Source organism: Lagopus muta, chromosome 1, assembly GCF_023343835.1.
Source record: "Lagopus muta isolate bLagMut1 chromosome 1, bLagMut1 primary, whole genome shotgun sequence".
Classification (NCBI taxonomy): domain Eukaryota; kingdom Metazoa; phylum Chordata; class Aves; order Galliformes; family Phasianidae; genus Lagopus; species Lagopus muta.
In genome coordinates, this window is record NC_064433.1 from 73407331 (window position 1) to 73433129 (window position 25799).

Below are 25799 nucleotides of genomic sequence, written 5' to 3' on the forward strand. Positions count from 1 at the left end.
GTGGACTGAATGCAGTGCACACACAGCAAAGTAAAGATGTTTGTTTTCTGGTAGATATGGGTGCCTCTCACTCTGTGCTGCATGAAGATTTATTACCCAAAGATGATTTTTTAACAGTAGTACGAGCTGCTGGTCTACAAGAAAAAGCTTATGAATTAAATAAAAAATGGAGGTAATGGTAAGGCAAGAAACAATGGGAGTAAGCGACTATAGCTGTAAACAACTTTCTGTATTTTGTTTTGTAGAGAAATCTAATTTAGTGGGTTGTTCTATTTTGTGAGCAGGTGTTCCACCTGGGCTCTGTGAAGCCTTGGGAGTCTAGAGTGTAAGAGGGAGAGCAAATGGTATCTGTGTCTAAGGGTAAACAGGAGGTTCTGTTTGTATGCATTGTTAACCTTATCACACTTAAGAAACCTTTTATCCTTTATCACTGTTGTTTGAGAGAAGCTAGGCCAATTAACTGATTAGAGGACAGGAATTTGTGGCTTGTAATTGAATGGTATATAAGATGTATGTTGAACACAGTAAGCAGAACTATTTGGAGAACTATTCTGATGCTACAAGAAACTGTGAGAGCTCTCTAACTCAACTGAGTGCCGACATATATATGTTTGTATATTTATTTTAGAACCATTTTTTGTTAATAAATGAGAAAAAAAAAAAAAACCTCTAGTCTTTACAATTGGTATAATTTTGTTTATAACTAAGAGTGTACTTTGCACACACTTTTTTTTTTTTTTTTCCAGACTTAATCAGAACCTTGACAGTAAGAATACTCTTTATTTAGAAGTCCTTATAGGTTTATCTTCTTACCAACCTTCAGTGTTTCCAAATTCTTATGAAATTATGTTGTTGTTTCTCAGAAGATTAGATTTAGTAAAATACAAACAAATGAGCAATCAAAAGCTCTCCCAGCATCAACAGAAGGATATTTTTTGAATTAGTTGGCTGTACTTTGAAAGTTGCTATAAAATTCATAAATTGCATACATATTATAAAGTAAAAACAGACGAGTAATTTCCTTTTAGTTTCTGATTTGTATTTTATTAGGCATATGTAACTATCTTCTCTCTTTTTCTCTCTCTCTCTTTTTTTTTTTTTTTTTTTAAATATTATTTTTTTAAGTGTCGGAACAGATGGAAAAGAAACTGAAATCTAACAAGCAAATTTAAATCTTACCTGGAAAGCTCGAGATGACTTTATTGTTGTGTTCATCTCCCATTTAAAGTGTCTACTAAAAATATTTTTAGAAAATAATCCCATTAGAGAACTGGCTTCTTAGGGTAAGGATAGCTTTCTGTTTAATTCCAAGGTAGAAAATGCAAGAAGGTCTCTCCCTATTTGTGTAGTTAAAGACCCCATTGCTTTTTGTTGTTATTATTTGCTTGTTTCTTTTGTTGTGGTTTTTGTTTATTTGTTTTGTTTTAATTGCTGCTTTCCTTTGGGCATTAAATTCAGAAGAGTAGTCAGAAATTACTCATGAAACAGACTTTACCTTACGGGTCAGATTCAGATCAGACTGATTTCTTCCTTTTATTTCTCTTTAAGCAGAAAATAGTTTGTTCCCCGATGTATGAATTTCAAATGAAACTGTGAAGACTTTATCGATATTAATACATCTATCAAGGATCATCTCACATTAGTTATAGCAGTCAGTGCAGAATAACAACTTAGGTCTTTTCCAACCTTGGTGATTCTATGATTCTATGATTCTATGATTCTATGATTATAATGGACCAAAGCATTTTACATTGAAGAATTTAGAAGCACTAGCACTAGTGACTGTTTTCCACTGATCCAGTTATGATAGTTAGAGCTCCACTAAATGATGAGGCTGTGGACTTGAATCTCATACTGACAACTTATAAAAGGTGTGTGTCTACTAACACTGTACAGAGATCTTTATTCAAATAAGAACAACATTATTCTTACATCTTGGCTTTCCTGATGAATCTCTGCTTCCTTGGTCCAACCTTCTTAGCTAGTTTCTTTCTAAATTTAAAAGTGCAATTCACAGTCTTAGAACAGTCTTTCCCCAAAATATGTGGTTCATCTGCAAGGCAGTAAATTCCTTTCCTAGCTAATGGATCACATTATTCTCCTATTTATTGAATTTACTGAAATCAACCACTACGACACGTGATAACAGACTCTCTCTTACCAGAAGTTATATATCTTATATTACATACATAGATATAACTACATTGCAGAACTATGTTCTTATATTCTTCCCAATTTTATTTTATTTATACCAGCATCATATACTACAATGTCTTTAATCAGAATAGCTTTGGTGACGCGATTCTTCTTTCCTTTAGAAATGGTTAGGTTGCACATATGACATACAGAATGCATACTCATTTTCTTGCTAGAAATATAATTCATCCATTGTCTGTGGACCTTTTACATGAAACATGCATCAATGTCCTTCCTAGTCAAGAGTTATGAATTTGGGTGAATGAGGGCTGCTCTGAAAGTAATGCCTCTTATTTTATTATATTAGCTCACAATGTCAGAGGCAGGTGTCAGTGGAATGGCAGAAGATGTTAAACCTTCCTGCCAATATTCTGTAACATTTTGTTGCTGTGCAATTCATGGCAGCAGAGGGGAGGTCTGACATAATGGAATCTGACATAGAAGTGCATATGAAACAAAGGAGTGGAATTGAATTCCTCCATGCAGAAAAAGGTTGCACCCATTGAGATACATTAACATGTGCTGAGTGTTTATGGAGACTAATCAGTGGATTCTAGCACAGTGAAGTGGTGGGTGCTGTCTTTCAGCAGTGTGTCAATGGTTTATGGGCTGACTTGGCCCCGTTCCGTGACTAGCGGGGTAGAGGGACCCATGGATCTGTGCCCCAGAGAGAGATGAGGGAAAACAGATAGAGAGACGGGCCTGAAACAAAACAATGGGAACAATCTGAGGAGAAACAAACTAATTTATTAAGTAAGATATTGAATGCAAGGTCATCATCATAATACAATATAATACAATATAATTAGACTTTGAGCTAATAAATCAAATTAAATGAGAGAAAGTGTCTGAAAGCCTAAAGCCTTACTCTAATGTAGAGGCAAGACATGCAGTCAGGACAAGCAGAAGGAGGGAGAGCCTCGTCTCATGACCTTGCCAGGGGCTTTATCTCCTCTCTGAACGCAAAGTCCCCTGGGGTATGTAGTTCTTCTGGGACAGGTATCCAGACCGGAAGAGTTAAATCCTTAACTCCCAGTGTACTACATGATGTTATGATGTGGAATACCAATAGCCCAAAATCATAAAACCATGACACAGTGGTAACAGTAAAATTAAAGACAAGGCACATTGCAGATGTCCATGCAGATTTTAACAAGCATGGCACACAGGTTTTTGTTCATGACTGGCAAAAATGCATAGCTGATTTGTTTGACTGTGTTGAAAAAGTGTTTTGTAGCTGAGAATTTGCTCTGTCAAATGGTGCTATTGTGTGTTTTTGTTGTACTTTTCAGGAAAATATAGGTATTACTTTCAGAGCGATTCACTTCCTTCCTTTTCCTTTCTCTTCTAAGTGCAGTAGAAACAATTCCTGCTGCTACATCTGAAAAACTGGTATTACCAGACATGTGAAATATATATGGTGTGGAGGAAGTTACCTACAAGTATGGGTCACAAAAGCAAGCAAACAAACAAACAAACAAACAAACGAATAAATAAATAAATAAACAAACAAATAACTGTTTGCAATTTCTTCTCAAAAGCAAAAGAATAGTGGGATATAAGGCCATCTATGCCTAGTTAAAGGGTGAGAGTGTGTAACAGCAACAGAACAGAACAGCAACAGACTCTCCTGTAGTCTGAAGTGTTTATTGGTAACAGTGGTAAATACCGTGCATGTTGAGATAGATATTTCCAAGCAATAATTTAACAGATATACTTCCACATAGTCTACCTTTTTCTTCCCTGGATGATGTTTAACTAGTTTTTAATGCCATGAAAGATCAAATTGCAGGAGAGGTCTAGATAACAACATTTTTCTCCTTTTTGAGAATGCTGAAGAAAATTACAGTGATACTTCTACTAGTGATGATGCTTTAAAAAGAGGGCAAGTCTCCTTTAAAAAGGCATGATGGAAAGGGCTAACATCCCCCTGCAGCTTTGTTTAATTCTTGGAAGCCCTCTTTAAAACTGGAGAAAGCCACTGTGAAGAGGTTAATCTGTCTGTATGAATCTGGATTCTCTAACAGAATGGTGTTTAAGTTCATAGTGTGACTCAGAAGCAAGGAGCAAAGACACCTTCAATCTGAGTCAATTTATTCTCTTGAATAACTTCAGAAAGCTGTTTTAATCTTGCACCAGCAGCACAAAGGAGAAGCTGTGGTACATGGAACAACAATCTCTGTTAGTTACTGTAAGATTCTGCTAGAAGTAGAAAGACTAAGAGGTCTCCTTACACTCCTTACACTGCCTAATAATCAGGACCAGTTATACCTCTGTTAAGGCTTTATATTAGGGTCATTATTATGTTTTTTTACTTACTGTTCTCACTGTTCTGATTAGGTATGTGTTATGTATGTTCCTCTTAATGCCTCTAGACATGAATCCTAGAATGTGGGTTCAGTATTTTGTGACTCTGTCTGAGTAGCATTAAATATTCATCCACAAAGGGATGTAGATTTTCATTTGTTTGCTCTTACTGTTGTTTTATTCTTACTTTACTGTTGTTTTTATTCTTACTTTACTGTTGGAACTATTGGACAGATCTACTAAAACCTGAACAGAATGTTTAGAGGCATCTGCACAAATTTCTTCTCTACTTCTTTTTCTCCTTCCTTTTGCAGAGATTTTAACTCATTTTCATTGCAAGGAATCACAAAAGCTCAGAGGTTTTGTAACTGCTTTGCATTTCTACTTGCATTCCTGCTCTCTTCCCTAGAGAGAGCTTTCCATGCATGTCTCTTGAAATAATGATTGTTTGCTTCTGAAATACGTGTAATAGTAAGGGGGTACTTTATGTCTGGACTTACGAGTATACTGATTAAAAGGAATCAGATAAAGTCTTTCTTTGTCCAAAGGAGAAAAGTTAGAAACTGGGAATGAATAAAGAATCAATCAGTGATCTACAGTTACAGGAGCGGATGGAAATTAGTATCAGAAGAATCCAGAGGCTATCACAGAAGTGTAACAATGAATGCAGTCCTCAGGGAGTGAGGTCAAGTAGTAAATGCAGGAATTTTCAGTGAAAGAAACTCTCAAGTTAAGAGAAACACAGAAAGCATATCACAGGTAAAGATAAGCTCTGTGTCCTGCTTTTGATATGATAGTAGATCCAAATCTGGACATCAGCTGTGTTTGCTGCAGTGCCTCTTTCCCAGCCTTGTTTGGTTGAGATATATAAATCTCAGGAGAAACTCAAGAGCATCAGTGTATATCTGCCTTCTTCTATAGTTCCTTTTGCTAGAAAATCTAGAAATACATTATCACAGAAAGCATTTCAGTTGCTCATTACGGAAATTCTGTGCCTAATACATTCAATTTTGGGATAGCTTTTTTTCTGACCATTTTTAAGTGACTCAGAATATTTTAAAAGGCAAGAGGGTATTTCCTGGGTTGACAGAAAGTGTGCAGAAATGGTTCTGTTAAGAAGAGCCTTTACTTTGACTATGTTGCATCCAGTTTGTTACTGGAAAAAGAGTGTAACTTGTGAAACTCATTCTAAACCATGCATGTACTTCTGCCTATCTGGAAAAAGAAAAGGAGAATAAAATATTCTAAAGTTCTTGCTTGACTGTTATTTCTGCTGTTTAAAAACTTGACTTTTCTCCCCGTCAGAGACATTTTGCTTTGAAGAAAGTTAATTGAATCAATCAACTAGAAATGTAAACCACAAGTAGAAAGTTTCAAACCCTCAGATCGCCCTACCAAAATACTACGTAGTGCAAATGAGATCATAGTTGTCATTAATATCAGCTGACATAAAGTATGGGCCCTTAGATTCCCTGTCAGGGCTTGTTGGTCCTTTAAAAATAAAATAAGAGCCAAGAATTCCCAGGGGTGATTCATGCATTTCTTTCAGACAGCAATGTCAAGATGAGATGGGTACCCAATTTGACAGTGCCTTTCTTTCCGAGGTGACTACAGAGGAAACCTACTAAATTTTAATAGCTATGTTGTGATCACATCAAGTGCATTCTCTGAGACACAAAATACAGTATCATGACTTCTGTGCCTCACAAGGATGTTTTTCATCTGTCTGCAGGTGACTGCAAAGTAATCATACTAGGACAAATCTTAAATTGTATTTAAAAAGAACAGTTTCCTGTAATTTTCCTACCTATTGGAATTACTTATAAACACCAAATATATACACTGTCAATAGTCTACATTCATTACATTGTTTCAGAAGGTCTTCAAATCACTTGTTTTGGAAAATGTGTATAAGAAGAAGGAGCAATATAGTACGGCACAAAAAAAATTATCCTGTCTGTATTAAGTTTATGTGAGAAAAGAATCAAACATGCAGTTTTTTGTTCAGGATGATGAATAACAATGAGCTTTCTAGTTCTAGCAGCTTTACTTAATTCTGATGCATACATTGTGGCTTCTGCTTATTATCACATGTGTTCAGTGTCCTGCAAAATATGTGTGAAAGCAAAATATGATATATATGGAGATACATAGGAAGTCCTCAGTTATTTTCAGTTCCTTCTCTTCTCAAAGTTCAGTGCACTTACCAGTAGCCCTGAATGCTCTACCGTGACATCACTAAGTGGCAGTACAAGTTAGGAAGGCACATCAACCCCCAAGACTCTACATGTTATCAGCCACATAGTGACAGCTAAAAGCCATGAGAACATGACTTGTGCACATTTCAATAGAGTTGGTCAGATCAGCTAAAAGACAGATATTAGGGCAGAAGTATCCCTTCCATCTCCCATTCCTCACAAGGAATGTATTCAGAGACTGCATAAATGAGGAGCATTCCTGCTTACCTAGTCAGTTGATAGACACCACTATGGGGACCAGCAACAGGCTCAATATAGCCCATATCCTGTACTGGTAAACTCTGAAATTGTAGAAGCTCAGATAACATATAAAATGTAACAGAGACACTTACATATGGAGTTTCTAAGAAAGAAAAAGAAGCACCCTTTTTTGTTCCATTCCTTCCTTAACTGTCTCTCCTTCCCTTTCTTTTTTCAGAATCACAGAACAAAGTAAAAAGTTATTGCAGAGGTTATCCCCCTTGTGGAGTCACACTTCTGTGTGCTGTGAACTGAAGGAGACAATGCTGCCTTTCTGACTCTGATTAAACTGAGAGAAGCTTGCAGCTCTGATTCTTTGGTCTTTGGTCCCACTTTCATGTTTGCGCTTGTCACATGTGATAAAGCTTTCAATTAATTTCAGTTTTTTGTGCTCTTCCTTTAAGAAGAAGTCAACAAGCACACTTTTCTCCTTTTTGATTTGTTCACTGATGTCCTTGGGAATGTCAGGAATCATCCAGTCAACCAAAACACTGAGGAACATCACCAAGTTCTGCAAACATAGAAACATACAATGAAAGAAGAAGGAATAATACAAAACACCTTCCCTAAAGCAAAACCAAACCTGAGCTATAGGTATGATGCACATATCAAGCACATTTTCCTGAAGTCACATAGTATTATATGGTTGATGACAGCCTTCTTTCAGAAAATCACTCACATTTGTAAGCAGTTCCATCACAGTGATAAGACTGATTTAAACATGTTTCCATCAGATCTAAAAAGGATTTGACTTGGATTCATGAAATAAATTGCCTAAGTAGTTAAAATAGTCTTATTCCTTACAGAGGTTCAAAGGTACTCAGCTCCCAACATCAAGTTTGTTGAGACTGGTACAGAATCCATTACTGAAGAGCAGGATTACTGGAAGCATTTTCCTACACCATCATACCCATTTGGCTTTAAAAGTCTTGCAGGTCATGGTGGAAAATTACTGAAGTCAGAGTAAAGAAGCAGAAGATGGCAATATAAACCAGACAAGACTCTCAGGTACACTTAGGAATATTTGACAGATGAGAAGAAAAGACAGGCAGATTTCAATATCAGGGATGACACTGGTTAAACTTGTCAAGAGATCCCAGGTCAAGAAGGAGTACAGAAGGCTCGTGCCATTCAGAATATAAGCCATGAAAGCAAATCAGTGAACCAATGAACTTTCCATGCTGGGGCAGACTGTATTCTATTGACTTGTAGAAAATAACAAAAGATCTCGGAGGATTTATTATTTCTGTTTATTTCTTGTTATGTGTAAAGAATAATGTTTCACAAGATAGAATTTAAGTGCTGACTCTGAGACAGCCCCCTTACCCAAAATGTTCAAGATCCTGTACAGGCTATGTAACTGCTCTCCATGAAGGAAAATAATTCCATGAGGAATTATGCCACACAGCTCCAAAGGGAGAATATTTGCTGCAGCCTAATTATGCCACACAGCTCCAAAGGGAGAATATTTGCTGCAGCCTAACGACACCTCAGAAAGACCAGTAAACTGAGTACAAGCAAAACAGTTTGAATATTTGCAAGCAGAAAAACTCTATTGAAGATGGGCTTCTTTGGTACTTGACTTTCAATCTCTAATCAATATTCCTGTGAAGAAAATCACATAGCTTAACAGACTTACCTGAAATAGAATAACAAAAGCCAAGCGAGCAGATAAGACCGCCCAGTACTGTTTAGAAAACTCATAGTGATTTGGGGACCAAGGTGGTTCTCTGTAATCCTTAAACCTGTCAATGAAAACAATTCCTTTGTCACAAAATTCCAGCAATATTGTCCTATACCAACTGCTTTGATTAACACAATTTTCCAATCACAAAATCTAACAAATGGAATCTTCCAGATGTTCCTACTTTAAACTGTATTATATAATACAACTCTAGAATTATAGCTGGGCTATTGCCACTGAATGTAACCAAGAGCAGAATATTATTCTAGTGTTGGACATTTTTAGATTTTTCTGAGTTCGAAATGCGTCATTTATTTTGTAAATTGATCTCAGTATACAGGGAATAAAGTATTGAAACTTAAGCAGAAAACAATCCAAGGCATTCTCAGAAGAAAGGAGACAGGCTTGCATTCATCACACCTGAGTTCAATTTGGGAGTAAATTATCTAACGTAATATTTGACTCACATTCTTGTGGTTCCTGCCTCTGCATAAATGACAAGGCGAGCCACAAGAAAGGCACTTCCTAAAATATCTGACTAGCCTTAGATAAGATAAAACAGAGCCTTGGTGGCTTAGTGCAAAGACGATTAGTATCACCATGAATCATTTGGAAATAAACAACAGACTAACAGATGCTCCTAAATTGGAAAACTTTGCAAGTAGCAGGGAATATAGAAAGCAATAAGAAATACAGACAGAAAACATACTGAGCATAATCTGGGAACACATAAAATAATTAAAAATAAAACAGCTACAGGATCTTTGAAAGCATAAACATTGAAAGTAAATGCAATAAAAATAACCTTCAGCTTGTAGTGGTCAGCTGGTTGGTACAAGTTTGAAATATAGCAAAGTATGGCAAAAGGTAAGTATTACTTGTGAATATATATATACAGAAGGCATGATGGTATTGTGAGGTATTATCCCTTCTCTGAACAGCTCAGATAAACCTACACCTAGAATTTTGCATTCAGCCATTCAGCTGTGAGGATTTCAGAGGAGAAAGAAAGAAAAAAATATGAACAAAAGAGATAAAAGGAACAAACTGAAAGGAATTCAGCAAAAAAAATGGAGGGGCTAAGGAGACTGATTCACCAGAAAAGATTAAAGAAGGGCACATGTATTGCTCCACTTTGGGAAGTAACAACCACAGTTGAAAATGATAACTATGCAGAAATTGTGCCCTTAGGACTGACAGAGACAACTGAATGCTTTTCAAAGCAAAGGTACCTAGGTTACAACCAGTGGTACAGAAAGGGAGGAGGAAGAGGAGGAGAAAAATTTAAAAGAGGTTTGTTTTTAATATGTGTAAGCATTACCTGGGTTGGGTTACAGTGCAGTTCTACTCCATGCGTACACAATATCCCAGCATACACAGTATCCCAGCTTTCATTCTTATCTTATGTTGGGTTTGTATTTGGCCCTATGCTATGCCTGCATTGTCAGATTTCCCCTCTTGCAATCTTTTGTACATGTAATCCCATTTGCTTCTCAAACCAGTGTAACAGGGCTGCAGTGAGGGCCAGTTGTAGTTCCATTTAATTTAATATGCTTGAATAACAAAGCCGAGGAAAGCTACCAAGTTTGTTGTGGAATTAGTCTAGCACTATAAGCCAATTCCAGTCTTGGAACTGAGCAAAGGTTCACCTGGAATGGTCACCAGCTGTGGTGGACTTTCCAATTAATGTATTTGGAGATTCACAAACCATAACAGCATTGCAGGACATTAGATCCTGTGAAAATGCCACCTGGCCAAGTGGGAAATTTTGCTGCTTATAATGCTGAATCAACAGACAGCAGAACACTAGCAAATGATTAATGGTGAAAGGTGTACTGTCAGAGTTACAGACGAGATACGTGGGCCTTGGCTACCCATTTCCCTTTTTAATTATTTTGTAGCATGAGAAACTTTGAAGTTCAATAATCTAGGTTTTTTGTAATGACATACATTACTACATTTCTTGGTGGGGGGGGGGGGGGAAGGGAAGGGGGAGGGAGGATGGACAGAATTCTTTGTATGTATTTTCTCTCATCTATTCAATTCTTCGCTTTTAAAATGCTTCATTCAAAATGTATGCTATAAAGAATAAACAGTTGATGCTCCAAAGACTATTGAATTTAAAGACCAAACAACTCTTAATTCCATTTTAATTCCACTTAAAAAAAAAAAAAAAAAAAAAAAAAAAAAGTAATCAATATGGTTTAAGAATAGAGAACAGAATAAAGAAAACTGTACACTAAAAGTAGGGAAATGTTGGGGAAGTTAAGTGAAAACAGACAGAAGAATCAGGCATCACTTAGACAAAACTCATCTGCAGCTAGAGGTAAAAGAAATGCAGAGAAAGAAAGAAATATTTACCAAGTAGTTTATTTGTCAAAAAAGAAAGAAAAAATCAGAATTGTGGATTGTGGGTAGGTAGTTAGAACTGCAAATGAATCTAAATAAGCTGAGCTGTTTAGTCTCCTTTTTAAGCCGGTGTTTAACAAGAAATTGAAGACAGTGTTACTGAATCAATAGGAAGTAGTGTTTCATCAGTGCACAGGTATATAAGAATTGTTCAGGGAAAAAATTAGAATGCAGTACTGATCACCGGGTGTAGGTTAGACGAATCCCAGGGCAGTAAGGAAATTAAGTATTTCAAAGACATTTTATAAATTTGCTCAATATGGAAGCAGAGTTATGTTAAGGGAAAAGTCCTCGTAATTACCCCCTATCTTCTGCATTTTTTCTTTTCAGTGTAACCAGAATGTTTTCATGTACTCCATTATCATACCTAATTATGAAGATTAAAAGGACTAGAGTTATGTCTCATAACTTTGCAAGCTTTGCTTTAAATTTGCCTTCAGCTACACAGAGACCATTTTTGCTCTGGAAAAAAAAATACAATAATGTTGTGTGTCAGATTGGCACTACTGTAATTTTTTTTTTGAAGCAGTGTCAAAGAGTTCACAGCATTGTATTAAATGCTGCTCAAAATCTTCAACGAATCTATTCTGTATTTTTCATGGGAGAGTTGGTTTTGGTTTGCTATTGTTATTTTTAAGATACTTTAATCTCTGGCAATGCCCGTAAAGAGCAAATTCAGGCTTATTTTAACCACGTTTATCTCTAGAGAACACAGAAACCTAAGAGAGGTCAACTTGTTCCCAACATACTTGCCAGAAGCAGAAAAACTGATTTTTTTTCCTGCTTAAGGGACAGGGCTTGTTGCCTGTCTCCTGGGACACTAGCAAGATACCTCGTGTTTTATCACAATCATAGTTCCACACAAAGTTGTGACTTTGGTAAGATGCAAATGAGGTGGCTGATAATGAAACAATGAATGGATATCTTTTCATAACTGTTTCCTGATAAGGGCACAGAAATACTTTCATAGTTGTTTCTCATTCAGAGTAGCATGTGGGCATGTTTGCAATCTATTTATTAAATCTATTTATTAAATGGTAGCACAGACCTGATATTCCCAGGCAGGGACTACTTTTATACCTAATATGTGTTATTCCCTTCCCGTATTTCACCTCCTCATTAAACCCACAGTAATCTGAGAAGTGAATTTCCAGATACACTGGTAGAGTCATATTCCAGAAGCAGAGTCCGGTAACTGAGACCAGGTAAACAGTTGCAAAGTTAATACAGCAAAGCCACAACAAAGTGAGAGGTTCATATGGATAGAGGAATTTGCCAAAGAAAAACACACACTAATTCTGTAATACAAATTAAAACGTGGTAAGAACAGAGAGCAATAAAGAGCTACACAGTCTTACTAGTGGGTGGGACAAGTATAGAGATGCTGCAGACTCTCGTGCTTAACATAATGCTAAGCAATAATTCATAGCAAATACTAACACAGGAAATAGCAGAGCTCACGGGAACAGAATAATGAGCAAAGAAAGAGGAGAGCCCTGAAGCTTAAGACATTTTACCTTGTCTACCACAAGTAGTTTTATATGCAGGAGAGCTTTTATTTTCTCTTTTTGTCTGCTCTCAGCTCTCATCTGACCACATAAGAGGCAGCACAGATTCCTTCCCAGAAGTTCCTGACTGGGAATGAATTTCCTGTTCTATTATCTTTTCTTAACTGCCTAAAAGTTAGTAATCGTAACCATATGCACTCATCTAGCCTTTATCTGTAGTCAAAGTAAGCAGGTATGTACATTCCATAGGCATTCTTAAGAGAGGTGCCCAAGATAGAGGGCATTTATTCTCTGCATTTACAATGCCTCCAGTGACCACGGAGGGAATGGAAAAGAATATTTTCCATGGATTACAGGCAGGTGAGACAAATACCACTGCTTAATATTAATGTGATCCTAAGCATGATTATATTTTGCCTGTGCAGGAGTGGAAGATAAGCATGTGCAGACTACACCAACTTCTAGACTTCTTTCTCAAAAATGATTACATTCAAATATTTAAGATTTTATGTAAGATGGGTATTGAACAGATGGGTAGGTCTCATTAAAGAACTTCCTTCCACCCCTCCTCAAACAATTTCAGCAAAACACATTATTTCCTAAGAAAATCAAACAATCATAGAATGGCTTGGGTTGGAAGGGATATCAAGGATCATCCAGTTCCAACTCCCCTACCATTTGTAGGTTTGTAAGGCACTACACCAGGCTGCCCAGGATCCCGTCCAACCTGACCTTGAATGCCTTCAGAGATGAGGCGTCCACAACTTCTCCACACAACCTGCTCCCATACCTCACCACACTGAGTAAAAAATTTCTTTGTAACATCTAATCTAAATTTTTCTAATCTAAGGTTTTTTTCTTCACTAGGCTAAACAAGCCCAGCTCCCTCAACCTTGCTTCATAGGAGAGGTGCTCCAGCCCTCTGAACATCTTTATGGCTTCCCTCTGGACCCAATCCAACAGCTGCACATCCTTCCTTTACTGGGGCCCCCAGGCCTGGACCCAGAACTCAGATGGGGTCTCACAAGGACAAAGCAGAGGGGACAATTGCCTCCCTCTCCTTGTGAGCCACTCCTTTTTCAGTGTAGCCCAGGGTAATGTTGGCCTTCTCGGCTGCAAGAGCACACTGTTGGCCCATGTCCTGCTCTTCATCCACCAGGACCCCAAATCCCTCACTGCAGGGCTGTTCTCAATCAGAAAAATAAGCATGGTAAAAATTGATTTAGTAGCAATTGGGAATGTAGTCTTAATTCAGAAATATGCAGTCATATAGAAGCAAGGGAACGTTTTTGGCTACTTCAGTAATCTAACTAGAATATGATCCCTTAAATAATCAATGAAAAGAGGTAGACTGCTCTAGAAGGCAATTTACAGAACTTAAGTTAAAAGCCTAATTACAAAGTAAGTTTCTCTCTTCACCTTCAGATGGTTGCTTGTCTTTACTTTTAGAAGAGTAAACTCAACAAATAAGTAAGACCAATTGTATCATTTATTTTTTTATTGAATTGAAATGTATAACTTTTTTTTCTCTCAAGAACTGTAAGATGAAGAAAAAGCTTTGGCAAGAGAAGTGTGCATTCTAACTAGCTTTAGTTACAAGCATTCCATGTCACACTGAGAGTGTCTCTTAAAGATTTGTAGAAGAGATAGTCATAACTGCAATCCTATTAGAAAAATATGGCTGCCTTAGAGATCTGCATCTATTCTCTAAATACAATTTATTTTAAAAGTTACAAATGCAGAAATACATGTATCACTGGAAGTAATAATGGGAGAAATCTATCCGTATATTGAAAACAGATTTGTCAGTGAGAATGAAGTCAAGTGAATGACAGGAAGAATTCTGAAGTTTTATTAAGAAAACACTCAATACTATCTTCAATAACTAGCAGTATTTTCTGCCAGTATCTCAGGATTCAGTGAAAATATATTCTAAGGAAAGGTGCAACTGATGTAAATTTCACCTGTAATATTTGTCTAATCATTCTGCTCTTCTTGGTAGTTAGTTTTGCAACCCTGCTTTGCCACCGATTTGAGAGAATATGCTGACAGATTTTCAGAATCCCCTTGTTTTACACTTCAGAAAAAATTGGATCTGTGAGTAAAACAACGAAAGCAGGACCCAAAATCTGAGTTGGAGAAAGGAGGTTGGGAAACAGAGGTGAAATTAGTTTTGGGACTAGGAGAGTTACAGATGGTTTCTGTCAGAAACATGAGATTCAAAAACCATGGCATATATCAGGAATAAGAGAGAGGATGTATGAGAACATATCTCTGTGTCAAAACAAAGGAGACAAATTTAAGATGTCTGTGTAGTAAAAACTATATAAATTAAAGCTCTCTTCAAAGGGAAATGAAGGAGGAAATTTTGCAATGATCTCTTGCGACTGCAGAAGCTAAATACAGTGTGACTCCAAGTGAATCAGAAAGGAAAGTGAGCCAGGCTATTGACTACGACACTGACCATGGGGCTCAATTTTGAACAGCCTTCAGCTGCATCAGCTTGAAGCGGTTCCCTGAATTCACAGATATTTTTGTGGAAAAGCAAGGTTACACTGACAGTGTTGGAACTGTTATAGTGATTTCTTTTATAAACTGTAACTGTTCCATAACTATCTCCACAGTACAGTTTTCTGCTCTTCCTGAGGAGTAGTGGACTAGATATTTTCAACATATTTATTAGTAGTTGGCCCTTGTTTCCCTAGCCTGAAAAGATGAAATTTAAGCATAAGATCTGTACGTAGGAAACAGTGCAGGTTTTAAAGGCAGACAGAGCATATTGAAAACTCAAATCTCATAAAGTAAACACTGAGCTTAACAAAAAGGAAAGTCTGGTTCTAATTAGTGACAATCTAGTTTAAAAGCTGAATTTTGTCCTTAATGAAAATTGTTTCTTGCACACATATGGAAGGGATTTTTTATTTGATTAAGTCTGCAAAATTGTATATTTTGCCTCTTAATGTGTGGGAAAACTCATTCTAAGCACCTTCTAACATTGGGAGAATAGTCTACAAGCAGAATTCTTAGAACCAGCTTTTTAAGACACAAATATTATCAGTTCCCACTTGGGGAAACTTTGTCAAAAGAAATAGAAAACTGTCATCAGAAGTACTTTACCTGCAGAATAAAATATCCTGTGCAAATGGGGAGTTTTCTGGTTGTGTTCCAGCCTTGAGATGACTGACATTGAAGTATGAGAGCGTGTGATTGATGAAGCCATGCATGCTTCCATTTTGACTATATGCATATTGATACATAAGGCGTGGAATGAAATCAGATGTGACAGCAATTACAAAAGCCTGACACACACACACACACAAATAGATGGAGGGAAAAAAAAAAAAAGAGACAATATGGTGAATCTGTGTCTAATGTGTCTCAGCTTAAATTAATTTAAGTGATAATTTTCGTGTTCAAATAAGTTTGGAAGAGTGAAGAAGTGCAAGTTAAATGGGCAGACCTTGTACTGGGGTTCAATCACTGGGTGATCATATAAACACAGTAATTTGATTTGTGCCTCCAGGAGAAGGCAATAGTTAGGGAGGTGGCATATATCTCAGATCATGGAGTAGCAAAAACCCTAATCCTTTTACATTTCTCTTAACTTTTTTCCTCTTTCAAGCCATTAGAAGCTCTTTAACTTTAAAGTGTAAGACATAATAGCTGGTTGGTATATTCTGAAGCATAATTTGGTATTGATACACAGTGTCATCTCTGTTAAACCATTTGAGTGTAAATCATCCTCTACTCTCCATTCTGGAGCAGGACTTAAACATTCAGCACCACTGGAACTCATGGAACTCACTGGAATGAAACTAGTGAGTAAATCAGACAAATGAATATCTAGATCACATCAACAAGAATTATCAGATTTATTCAGAACTACATGTTGCTAAATAGTTCTGCATCAACGTTGTACATATGCAGAAAAGAAGCAGATCTGGGCATTCAATTTTTTTTTTTCATATTGGGCATAGACCTATTTACATTTCTGTCAGCAAGACAGAAACTGATATTTAACTAACTGATATTTAAATTAAATTTAATAATTAAAAATGTTAATAATTTTTTTTTTTTTTTTTTTTTTTTTTTTTTTTTTTTTTTTGAGACAGTAAATAGTCAGGGATCATAAACTTGCAAAGTTATTCAGATAAAACTAAGAAGCTGCTTTGCTCATCCAGCACAGATCAGTTCTGGAAAGCCTGAAACCTATGCCTGACAGCAACTTTCATGGGTATGTGCAAGGCTGCACAAATATCCTGCCTTAAGTCTTGTAAGCTACTAACGCCTTAAGTGAACAATCTTTGACTTGTATCAAACAACTCTGCTTCTCTGGAGGCATTATAGTTGCCTAAGTTGTAACGATAGCTTACAAATTGATACAGAATGCTGCTGTGCTGGAAGTTATTTTTAAATAAATTAAATAAATTATATAGCACCTCTGCACACATTCTCCTTTAGTAATGACAATTAGCTACATTTCTAAAGTGCTTTGAAATCTATGGATCAAAAAGTCACAGCATTGAAACTAAACTCCTCCCATGAGTTTTTTTTAATCATAAAGCATACATAATTCTTATGTACAAATCTGTACACCAAACATATAGGTATTCTACATATTAATCAGTCTCATTCTATTAAATAATATCCTTTCTCACATTTTATAGCTTTGAAAATGTGTGAGCCAACTGAAAAATATAAAAAAGCTACTCTTCCAGAAAAACTCATTCTGCGGGAAAAATTATACTTATTCCTCCATATTTGTAAAAATCAGAACAAATAAATAACACTTGTTCTTCTATCTGGGGGCTAGAATGTACTTCTAGATTTTATTTTTACAATGTTTTTATTCATATCAACAACTACCATAGCAGAGTGACAGAAAAATTATGGCAGTGAATGAGTTGATAAATCTTTATCAACTCTCTGGAGTGTTGTCTGTTTAGATTCCATTCATATGAATTATTTTTATATGAATTACTCTTCCTGTCCTATCTAACATAAGTATATAGAAAATGAGGTAAGTAAATGGTCATCTCCTTCATAATTCAGATTCTGTTTTACACTTCCACAAGAAAGGACTGGATAACTTAGATTTTATTATATTTTATAGCACTTAAGAATCAGTTTTACATCATGTCAGACGAATAAGTTAAGCTCCTAAAATCACATACTTACATTAATAGTAACCGAAAGCTTTCCGATACCACTCAAAATGTTATACCAAATTCCTGTAAGTGAAAAACAGAAGTTATTATGGGGTTTAGTAATATCTTTTTTTTTTTCCCCCCTCCATTGAATACTTTGTATTCTCATCATTTTAATGTTTTTCCATTACTTACCTATATCTTTTGCTCTTACTGTGTCTGGCCTCCTTAGTTCTGTAACAAACTTTTTTGCATCAAGCCTAACTTCTATGATATTGTTCAGAAGAGCAAAGAGTGGTGCCAGAGGAAAGGAGGCAACGAAGAGTGTGACAAAGCCGAACTGGATAACTGGAAGAGAAACATACATTGTTCTCAGATATACTTTGCAAAGAACAGGTAAACAAAGCTGACAGTAAAATGTTGGTGAGCTCTGTGGGTGATAAAAACTGCAACACTCCACTTTGCAGCTGGAACACAGCAGTATATATTGGAAAGCAAGGCTATGAGAGAGATGAAGGTTTGTCACTATGTTTTATGAATGGTTCCTAACAGTCCTCTGATATCGCATCAACACAAGCCAACACAGGTAATAAATTTAATAAGGAACAAGGACTTTGCAGTGTATTCTGCTTTCCTATATAATCGGTTAAATGCGATGCTACTATTCATCTCCAGTTTTAACTGGTAAGAAAATGGTACTTGAGGGAATATCACTGAGGAAGGAATGATACATGAAGAAATCTAAAGTAACTTTATTTCATCACAACTTCCTTTGGAAAATTTAGTGGCAATATGGCAAGAGAAGTGCATGGGAATGCTGAATATGGCCTGTACCTCAGATTGATCACCTGAGGTGAGCAATGAGTCAACCCTGGGAGCACAGGTGAAAGCAATTCACCTATGCTGCCAGAAGGAATGGAGCTTTGCTCCATCTCTCCTAGACCCCATTTAAGAACTGACAACCACTGGGGAAGGAACTCTTTTGGAGATTGCTACACTTGCAATTTTCTCAGCAAGCCCAAGACAAGGGTAAGCTTTCCATCCATTCATCTTAAGCATGGTAACCTATTTAGCCTAATTTTCTTGTATATTTCTTAATTGAAACAGCTGTATATTCACTGACTATACACTTGGTGAGCCAGCAGGCCAAATATACTAAAAATTACTTCATGTCCTTTCTTTGGAATTTCTATAAATGGTCGGAGGAGAACCTTACCCCACTAGATAAAATGATTCTGGGTCGGATCCTAGGATTTGTGGGATCTCCCTATTATGAACTAGCAGTTATCACTGAAAAATAGGGTCCCCTACGCTTTATGGGAAATATCTCCCCATATTGCGTGGCAGACTACTTTCAGGAACTTAGGAAAGACATGCTAATTACAAAAGAATGACTATTAGCTGTCTCTGCAGTGACATGGCCACTATTAAATGCTTTAATTCATGCTGAAATGATACTTTAGCAAGTGAAAACCAACTTTTGAGAGACCGTATCAAAAAGTTAGAGCAAGAACTTAGCGTATTAACATGGAAAAAAAACAATTCTGCTTCTTTCAGTAGGTCAAGTTTGTAACATGTCAATAAACAATGACCAGACTCCTGAATCAACAGACTTTGATCAAGAAGATGAAAACTCTAAATTAGATCTAAAATCTCCGATTTCAGCAGATGCGCTAGAGGTTCATCCTGTTAGAACTCAGAACACAAAGAAAATACAGGGTAGACTGGTAGGGGTGCTGCCTGATCAGTGGCCCCTTGCCCAGACTCACTTGCATATAACAGCCCAGCCATACACAGCAGCAGAATTGATGGCTTTAGTACAGCAAATTCGGCAGAAGCTTAGAGACCGCGTGCCAGCTTGAGACTGTGGGATTCTGTGGCAGAAAGTGTTATGGTGAATGGCCCAGAAATATCCAAGTTGGCCACCATGACTGTCCATCCAGCTCTCAAGCAGAAGTTGTATGCAGGTAATCAGTGTCTTAATGAAAACTATTCTATAATAGAATGGTTAATGATGGCCTGCTGTATGGTATGGCTGAATAAATCTGGTATACCTCTACATATAGGCATGTGGTCCTCCATGGAGGACATTCATAATTATATCCATGAACTAGGTATATGGGAAGCAATTTATGAAGACACATTTGATGGCCCTGACATGGTCACATTCTCAGTGGGGATGAGAGACTTAATTCTACAGCAAGCCCCCCTCCTATCTCTGTGGTACTTTAGTCTCTCACCACCCTGGTGGCTTCAGAAGGGGTAGTCCAGCAGGTTGCCCAGTTAGTGGCTGACCTAGGAGAAACAGAACGCCTTCAGACTAGGTACAAAATTTGGACATTAGAAGAAGCCAAGGTCCTGTCAGTGATTAAACCAAGACGCCAGCTACTCAAGCTCCCCAGTTGGGACACATAAGGGTTTCCCAAAAACAAACGTTTAATGATTTAATTTGGGTTGGGGTCCGATTTGCTAAGATTGACCCCCAGTCCAACCCTGACCTTATCCAGCTTTGGAGACTACTGAAGGGCAATCAAAAATTTCAGAATCTACCCTAAGAAGCCAAGGGTTTATAACCAAATTATAGAAAGAATACCAACAACAACACGGAACCTAGAAGATTTCATTGTTCCTAATAAAAAAAAAAAAAAAAAAAAAAAAAAAAAGTCACTTCAGGGCCACGATGCCTGAGCCACCAGTAGCAAAAGAATTGGGCATAGCACAATTCACGGTGTGATGAGGGATGTTAGTCCCTCTAGGGTCTCCAGATGGGACTGGAAGCCCTATGTAGAATGAACAATTTGTTGGTCCTGAAAAAATATTCAGAGAGGTATGGCATTATTGGACACTGGAGCAGGAACATCAACTATCTACAGAGATCCGACTAAATTTGATGGAGACAGAGTGATGATTGGTGGTTTTGGAGGACAGACTGTTCCTGTCACACAAACATGGTTGAAATTGGGGGTTGGGTGCCTCCCACCTCAGGAGTACAAGGTGTCTATTGCCCCAGCCCAGGAATACATCCTGGGCATAGATATTCTATGGGGTCTGGCTCTCCAAACAACTGTGGCAGAGCTCAGACTTTGACAGAGATGTATCAGTAGCCAGGCGGTGCAGGCAATATTAAGAGGCCACATGAAACATGGGCCTATTTGCCTGCTGAAACCATACCGGATTACTAATGTAAGGCAGTATAGACTCCTGAGTGGGCAAGATGAAATATTGAGAGTGGTGCAGAAATTAGAAAAAGTGGGCATTATAAGACCTGCACACAGCCCATGTAATTCCCCCACATGGCCAATGTGAAAGTTGGATGGCACATGGAGAATGACAGTGGATTACAGAGAATTAAATAAGGTCACGCCACCTGTTCATGTGGCCATACCCAATATTGCCTCCCTATTGGACACGTTGAGTAGGAAGATAAAAACCTACCGTTGTGTCCTAGATTTAGCAAATGCAGTCTTCAGTATCCCAATGGCTGAAGAATCGCATGATTGGTTTATGTTTATGTGAGGAGGCAGGCAGTGGACCTTTCAGGTCCTGCCACAGGGGTACGTGCATTCACCAACATATTGTCATAATCTAGCGGCATGTGACTTGGCTAATTGGAGAAAACCTAACGATGTCAACTGATGTCATTATATTGATGATCTCCTCTTGACATCCAACTCACTGGAGGCGGTAGGACAGGCAGCAGGTTCATTAACTGTCTATTTGCAACAGAGGGGATGGGCTATAAATCCCCAAAAGGTCCAAGGTCTGGGCCTGTCTGTAAACATCCTGTGGATAGTTTGGTCAGAAAAGACCAAAGTGCTACCCAGTGCTGTCATAGATAAGTTTCAGGAGTTCCCAGTCCCTACAACACCAAAGCAGCTGCAAGAGTTTTGAGGCATATTGGGTTATTGGCATTCCTTTATACCTCAGTTTGCACAGCTGCTAAGGCCTCTGTACAGACTCAAAAAAAAAAAAAAAAAATTAAAAAAGGGTCAGCTATGGGACTGGGGGAAAACAGAACAGGACACTTTCCAGCAGGCGAAACTGGCAGTTAACCAAACCCAGGCATTGGGTGTATTTGCTCCTACCCTCCCAGCCAAGTTGGACATTCATATCACTTAGGATGGCTTTGGCTGGAGCCTGTGGCAATGCCAGAGGTCTGTTCGGACCCCCATAAGTTTCTGGTCTGCAAAGGAGCAGAAGAAAGGTACAGTATGACTGAAAAACAGCTATTGGCTGCCTACTCTGCATTACAGGCAGTAGAGCTGATAACTCAAATGGCTGAAGTTTTACTTAAGACCACTCTGCCGATTCAGGGGTGGCTGAAAGATCTGACCCACCTTCCTAAGACAGGGGTGGCCCAAGCAAAAACAGTGGTGTGATAGGTCGCCTACTTCTGCCGGAGTAGTCTGACTTCATCATCATTAGAAGAACTTCAGAAGATCCTATTCCCAGAAGTATATCACAGTGATGCACCATAAGAAACACTGGTCGCTCCACCAGAGAGGAGCCCTGTTTGGGAAGGAAAATATCCTATCCCTGATGATAGGAACCCTCCACCGAGACAATCTAATTTGACTAGGGGGATGGTTAGAGCCAGCCAATTGGCAGAACTGTCAGCCGTGTGAATGGTATCCTGAATATCTGTACAGATAGTTGGGCTGTGTACTGGGGGCTCACTCTTTGGATTGGACAGAGGGCCACCCAGGAATGGACTGTCCATGCCCAACCAATCTGGGGCAAAGACATGTGGTTAGACCTATGGAATACAGTCAAACACAGGACTATGAGTGTCTACTATATTTTTGGTCATCAGCTCCTACAGTCACTGGGAAATGATGAAGCTGACACGCTGTCCTGACTTTGATGGATTGAGAATTCACCATCTGAGAACACCGCCCGTTGGTTACATCAGGAGCTATGGCATGTGGGACAAAAGATAATAAGAGCAGCTGCTAAAGCATAGGGACAGCTCATACAGCTACCTGACATTGTCTAGGCATGCTGGGATTGCGATGCTTGCTCTAAGAGGAGACCGAGATCGCTGCCTGAAACAACAGCCCATCTTGCTAGAGGACACAACCCTCTTCTGTGATGGGAAGAGGACTACATTGGGTCCCTTCCTCAGTCTGAGGGAGTGAGATATGCCCTGACCTGCATCAATATTGCAAGTAGGCTACGGCAGGCCTATCCAGTACCGAAAGCAAACCAGGCAAAAACCATCAAGGCACTCACTAAACTGATGTCTGACTACAGGACACCTCAAGTCATCGAGAGCAACCAAGGGGCTCATTTTCCTGGTGCAACAATACAGAGCTGGGCAGAAGAAAATAACATCGAATGTCGATTCCACCTGCCACATCATCCAACGGGGGCAGGCCTCATTGAATGCTATAATGGTATTCTTAAGGCTGCCCTGAAGACAGACTCCCAGTCCCTGCAGGGGTGGACAAAAGACTGTATGAAACCTTGCAGGACCTGAATGAAAGACCCTGAGATGGCAGACCCAGTGCCCTGAGAATGTTGCAGACAACATGGGTCTTAGGATCCAAATTACGGGCACTGATCATCAGGTAAGACTCCAGGCTTGTAATGGAAATAATATTCTGCTCCCTGAGAATTTAGATCCCATAGAGCAAAATGGCCTTGGAAGGTGAAGGTAGGACCAAAGTGGTGTGGCCTACTTGCACCTTGGGGGAGATTATTAGAGGTGGGAGGCTCAGTAGTCCCTCCAGTAATATGTACACAGCCTACTTACATTATGGTCAACACTCCAATCTTCATTGCCAAAGGGACCCCCATCATGTCCCAGTGGCAGATCAGGACACCCCCTTTGGTGACTGATATAGTTATGCAGCCGCAGACATCTGGCCAGAAGGTGTGGTACAGGCAGCCAGGACATGACCCAGTACAAGCTGAAGTGTTAACCCAAGATAGAAATACAGCCTGTATCTTGCCTTGGATGAGACCGAGACCTTCCCCTCCTGGTACCTCTGAAACATCTGTATTATTCCCTGTGAGTCTTTGAGCCTTCAGGATCATTGGAAGGAGCCAAATGCCATCAAAGCGTTCCAATGTTGTTGTCAGATCACATGCAATACCCAGTGATGGTCTAAGTGGGACTGATGGAGCATAGGACGGATGTGCACCTCACAACCACATGCCTCCAGTAACATCATCGAGTACTGGCTCATAAAAGAATATGGACCACGTAACCAATGGCTGATGTTCTTAGATGGTGAATATTCAATCCATTGAACTCAGGCCAGCGTGTCAGCATCATCATTTCCCAGTGGCTGTAGGAACTGATGACCAGAAATATGGTGGATATGTATAATCCTGTGTTTGACTGTATTCCATAGGTCTAACCACATGTCTTTGCCCCAGATTGGTTGGGCATGGACAGTCCATTCCTGGGTGGCCCTCTGTCCAATCCAAAGAGTGAGCCCCCAGTACACAGCCCAACTATCTGTACAGATATTCAGGATACCATCATTAGGTTCCTTGGTTATAACCATCTATACAGCTTGCAGTTCTGCCCCATTGGCTGCTCTAACTATCCCCCTCATCAAACCAGATTGTCTCAGTGGAAGGATGGCATGCTATTGCTCTCTTGCCTGGCTCGCCAAGCACATAATCAATGAATATTGAGATGTTGTATTTATGAAATAAACAAGAGAGTTAGGCAAAGCAGATTATAATAACACAAAGAGAATAATAGGACACTTACCCATATCCTGGGCTTGCTTATGAAACTCCAGCAAGCAGATCTCTAGGAGAGATTCTTCCCCACTGGTAGTCAGCTCTTAAATGGGTCTAGGAGAGGTGGAGCCAGGCTCCACCCCCTCTAGCAGCACAGATGAATTGCCTTCCCATGGCTGATTCATTGCTTCTGTGTTCCTGTGGCTGACTCATTGCTCCCCTCAGGTGATTAATTAGAGGTTCAAGCCATAATTCAGCAGTTCTCATACACTGTCCAACCAGGATGAAGAGACAGACAAAGTGTTCTTCTAGCAGTTGACATAATTCAGGTGATTGGTTGCCCTTGCTCTTCTGGGACACTTCATCTTAACTGATAATCCAGAAAATGGTAGTGAACAGAGCTAAACACAGCTGGCAACCAGTCACCAGTGATGTTCCTCAGGGGTCGTGTCTGGAGCTGGCCCTATACAATATCACTATTGACAATCTGGAAGAGAGGATTGAGTGCACCCTCACTTGTTTGCAGATTACATCCCATTAGGAAAAAGTTTTGATCTGCCTGAGGGTAGGACGGTCTTACAGAGGGGCTTGTATAGGCTGGATCAATAGGCTGAGGCCAATTGTATGAGATTTAACAAAAGTAAGTGTCAAGTCCTGCATTTTGGTCACAACAATCCCATGCAATGCTACAGGCTTAGGGAAAAGCAGCAGGAAGACTGCACGAAGGAAAGTGATCTGAGGTATTAACTGACAGCCAGCTGAACATGAGCCAGCAGCATGCCCAAGTTTTCGAGAATGCCAATGGCATCCTGACTTGTATCAGAAATAGTGTAGTCAGCAGAGAGGTGATTGTCCTTCTTTTCTCAGCACTGCTGAGGCCACACTTCAAGTAGTGTTTGGTTTTGTGTCTCGTGGCACAAGAAAAATACTGGGGCCCTGAAGAAGGACAGTGAAGCCGGTGAAGGATCTGGAACACAAGTCTTATGAGGAGGAGGTGAGGGAACTGGGATTGTTTAGTCTGAAGAGTAAACTCAGCAGAGACACAGCTCTCTACACCTACCTGAAAGGAGTTTGTAAGGTGGGGTCAGCCTCTTTTCCCTGTTAGTTAGCAATACAATCAGCACTAAGGGCTTTAAGTTACACCAAAGTAGATTCATTTTAGATAATAGGAAAAATTTATTCTCTGAAAGAGTGGTGAGGTATTGGAATGGGCTGTCTGTGGAGGTGGTAGGGTCACCATTCCCTAAGATTTTCAAGAAAAGTGTACATCTGGCACTGAGTGACATGGTTTAGTGGGCACCGCTGTGATCAGTTCATCGTTGGACTAAGTGATCTTAGTGGTCTTTTCCAA

At 38.9% G+C, this 25799-nt stretch overlaps 1 protein-coding gene across 2 annotated transcripts in view; it reads right to left on the minus strand.

The window, feature by feature from the left end:
* Positions 1-2770: 2770 nt before the first annotated feature.
* The window catches only part of ANO2 (anoctamin 2), a 186144-nt gene continuing 163115 nt past the window's right edge, over positions 2771-25799 (minus strand). Inside the window, exons 21-25 of one of the 2 annotated variants that reach the window (XM_048934567.1) lie at positions 17945-18097; positions 17781-17833; positions 15720-15901; positions 8641-8746; positions 2771-7512 (exon numbers count right to left, since the gene is read on the minus strand). In XM_048934567.1, coding sequence (XP_048790524.1) covers positions 7231-7512; positions 8641-8746; positions 15720-15901; positions 17781-17833; positions 17945-18097 — 776 coding nt within the window. In that variant the 3' untranslated portion in view covers positions 2771-7230. Of the gene's footprint in view, positions 7513-8640; positions 8747-15719; positions 15902-17780; positions 17834-17944; positions 18098-25799 lie in introns of those variants that run through there. The other variant, XM_048934569.1, reaches the window with a different exon arrangement.